This window comes from Coptis chinensis, chromosome 2, assembly GCF_015680905.1.
Source record: "Coptis chinensis isolate HL-2020 chromosome 2, ASM1568090v1, whole genome shotgun sequence".
Classification (NCBI taxonomy): Eukaryota; Viridiplantae; Streptophyta; class Magnoliopsida; order Ranunculales; family Ranunculaceae; genus Coptis; species Coptis chinensis.
The window spans coordinates 27,763,411-27,767,213 of record NC_141457.1 but is presented as its reverse complement, the minus strand read 5'-3'; the positions used below and the strand labels follow the sequence as shown (position 1 = coordinate 27,767,213).

The window sequence follows — 3,803 nt, the reverse complement described above, 5'->3', positions numbered from 1 at the left end:
AAGAAGCTAGCTTAGGGTTACCTGATTCGTCTCCCTCATTTAAGAAAGCCACATCTGAAATGAAGGAACTCGAACTACCCGAAAAACGCACAAATCAGAACCCAAAAGTAAAAATTAAAGAAATTAGTGTAATTAAACATTACCCTCTTAAATCTAAACGAAGAATAGAAGAAAACAACATAAAGAGGAAACCCTAGGTTTTCAAGCCCAAACAAAACTATAGGAAGAACTAAGAAGAAGAAAAGGAGGAGGAAGAAGTAGTGAAGTACCACGAAGAGCAACGATAATAGTTATGTTCTCAACTTTATCATGGAACTATATTCCAATCGATCTTTGCATACGGTTTACAGGGGCGAAAAATAACTTTAAGTCGTTGAAAAGGCTTCCACACGAGAATCCAACGGATAAAATTGTGGGTAGCAGCCACGGCCTAAACAAAAGTAAAAATGAAAGTCATGAAAACAAAATTTGATACATATTTTGTCCGACCAGGAGATCAAAACAAGTTGTGGAAGATGGGTTGAACAACCAAAAAAAATCAGCAACTACATAAAACCCCAGTGCAAAAATTGGAAAATGAAAATTGGAGTGACAAAATTGAAAATCTAATTATAAACACCAATTCATTCTCCAATGCATCCTCTAAAACCCCAAGTATGAAAGAAATTAAAAAGAGAGAATTAAAAGAAAATGAAAATGTAAACATTAAACCCTAAAACCCATGATTTTCCCAACTCTTAAGCAAATGAAAAAAAGATAGAGATGGTCAGAAAGAAGAAAATACCTTAATCGAAGAGAAGGGGATGATGATTTAAGCTCCCCTCATTCGCCGATCGATCCTCTACATATCTAAGTTGATGCCATCTCTGAAACTGATAAGAGGAAGATGCCGGAAGGGCTTCAGTAGATTTTTCCTTTTTATTTTATTTCAGTTTAATTGTTTCCAACAGTAACTAAAGTGTTACAATACTGTGAGCAAATAATTCAATAAATTATTCGATATTTACTCATGAAAAACTATGATTCCTTACGCTTATCTACTGTTAGCAAGCTACTAACGGTTAAGAACTGTGACAAAGCAAAAATAGTGAGCATTAGAAATCCACCCAAATGGTGTAGTGATCCTCGGCCTTGCTTCCACCATTACATTCCATATTGACATAACACTGTCTCTTTTGGGCCCTTCATCCATTACTATTTTGAGAGAAGAGAGTTTGGTCGCTACATCATGAATGATTAATAAACTCACCTGGACGGCAATCTGATTTTTGTGCTGAAAGAGCCTTCTATTGCTCTCTTGCCACACATGATAGATGAAGCCATTAAACATCAGCCGAAGCGCATCCTGTTGAATGACTTTCCCTTTCATTTTCATGATCACCCATTCCACTTCTTCCAACCAGTTCGCACTTTGTGCCTTGTTGTAGCCTGCACGTTGTAATAGATGCTGCCAAATGAACTGTGCGTAAGTACACTCAAAGAACATGTGTACTTCAGTTTCTCTCTCCCTCCAACACAGTACGCAGGTGTCATCAGTTACTACCCCCCACTCTTTCAACTTGCTAGTTGTCTTCAGCCCTCTCTGGAATGTGAGCCAGGTAATGAAGGAGTGTCTCGGTATCCGATTCGAGAACCAGACCAAGTGATGCCAAGATACTGGATTTTTGACTGCTCTGATTCTATCATATGTCTCCCGGAGTTTGTAGTCCCCTCTCTCGGTGGCTGTCCATATCACTCGATCGGGCCCATGCCCATGCCCAACCTTGAGCTCCTCTTCTATGAAAATAGCAATGTCTGGCATATGATTTCTGACGTGCATGGGAATGCACCACTGCCCATCTTCTATAAGATTACTCATGCGTGCATTCAGCCTACACGTTGAGTCATGTATGAGAGCTAGTGGAAACTGGTCTTTTAAGATACCATCTGGGTGCCAAGGATCCATCCATACCTGAGTTCCTCTTCCATCTCCAATTTGGTGTTGGACTATGTTCTGGGCCTCTGTCCTATGCTTCAGCAAGTTCCACCAAACCCAGGAGCAGTCATTAGGAATCTTCATCTGCCAAAAATTCCTCACTCTGATCAAATTCTTAGTTACCCACTTAGTCCATAAGGTGTCACTCGAGCTAACCAGCTTCCAGAGATGTTTCAGATTTGCCGCTACATTCAATGATTTCAAACTTCGAATCCCGAGCCCCCCTTCTTCATATGGGAAACATATGGTATCCTACCCAATGAGAGCATGTGATGTGGTACACTCTGGCCCATTCCAAAGGAAATCCCGACAGAGTTGGTTAATAGTTTCGATAGTCCTCTGAGGAAGAATGAAAGAAGTTGTCCAGTAGACACTTATGCCATTCAATACTGCTTTAAGGAGTTGAAGCCGTCTTGCATAGGACAATGCTCTCCCTCTCCATGCCTGATTCCTCTATCTTACTTTCTCTATCGGTGATGTACAGTCTCTTGCTCTCAGACGAGTGGTTATCAAGGGCAGTCCGAGATACTTTACTGGCAACATTCCTCTCGGAAAATTGATGAGCGCTTCCATTTGTTGGACAACTCTCTCCTCTACTCCCACATAAAACATTTGGCTCTTTTGAAAATTTACTTGTAGCCCTGAGCATTTGCGTAAGCTGTGTAGAGAATCTTTGAGTGCACAAACTGTGTTCAAGTCCCCATTCATAAAGGCAATGAGGTCATCTGCAAATGATAAATGAGTCACCTCTGGATTAACGCAGTTGGGATGTAGCCGGTATCTCCCTTGTACTACTCTTCTGTGAATCAGCTGGGTGAGAAAATCCATAACCAGTACAAACAAATACGGTGACATGGGATCCCCTTGCTTGATCCCTCTCCTGCCTCTGAAATACCCAAACGGTGTTCCATTAATCATAATGTTATAGCTTTGTGTTTCAATGCATCGCTGTATCCAATTAACAAACACTGGGGGAACCCCAATTCTAGTCAGAGCGTAACTCACTGCTTCCCATCTGACAGTGTCATATGCCTTTCTTAAATCAATCTTCGCTACACATCTCTGGGGTCCCTTATCTCTATGGTAGTTGTGTAACAACTCATGTGATAGTAGCACATTGTCCTAAATGCTTCGACCTGCTATAAATGTAGATTGATTGAGAGATATAAGTTGTGGCATAAAGTTTTTCATTCTGCATGTGAGTATCTTGGTAATACACTTGTAGATCACATTACAACATGCAATGGGCCAGTAATCCCCTAAAGAAGTAGGAGCAAGCACTTTCGGTATTAAGGTTATGCATGTGGCATTCACTTCCTATAACATCTTGCCTGATCGGAAAAAATTCCTTATAGCCTTTACAAAATCATCCCCCACCATCCTCCATCCTGCTTTGAAAAATAGTGCAGAGAACCCATCATTGCCCGGTGCTTTGTTATCCTCTATGTTAGCCAGGCACTCAAAAATTTCATCCCATGTAACCTCCCGAATCATCATATTCTGAATATTCCCATCCAGTGGTTCTACCTGTGTGTCTTCCAGCTCTGTAAAATCCAGCGTCTCTAGGAAATCCGGGCTGTACAGCTCTTTGTAATACTTGAACATTCCTTTCCAATGTCAGCCAGTTCTTCATATACTTTTCCTTGCCCATCCTTAAGACAATTTATCTTATTTTTCATGTTTCTCACTTTGATAGAGTTGAAGAAGTACTTCGTATTGTTGTCCCCTAATGTCACCACCTGATCCCTCGATTTCTGTTTGCTCTCGACTCTCCTCGGTGATTATTTTTTGCTTGACAAACTTAGCCTTGAGCTTCTCCTGGACACTG

General features: G+C 40.9%; 1 protein-coding gene across 1 annotated transcript; it reads right to left on the bottom strand.

The window, feature by feature from the left end:
* Positions 1–1,054: 1,054 nt before the first annotated feature.
* Positions 1,055–2,059, bottom strand: LOC147515612 (uncharacterized). Its single transcript, XM_086592977.1, has one exon. The coding sequence runs from the start codon at positions 2,057–2,059 to the stop codon at positions 1,055–1,057; it is 1,005 nt and encodes a 334-aa protein (XP_086449103.1).
* Positions 2,060–3,803: the final 1,744 nt, after the last annotated feature.

What these genes read in the sequence shown, in the direction of transcription:
- LOC147515612 (XM_086592977.1), bottom strand. Translation starts at nt 2,059, where the DNA reads ATGAAGATTCCTAATGACTGCTCCTGGGTTTGGTGGAACTTGCTGAAG.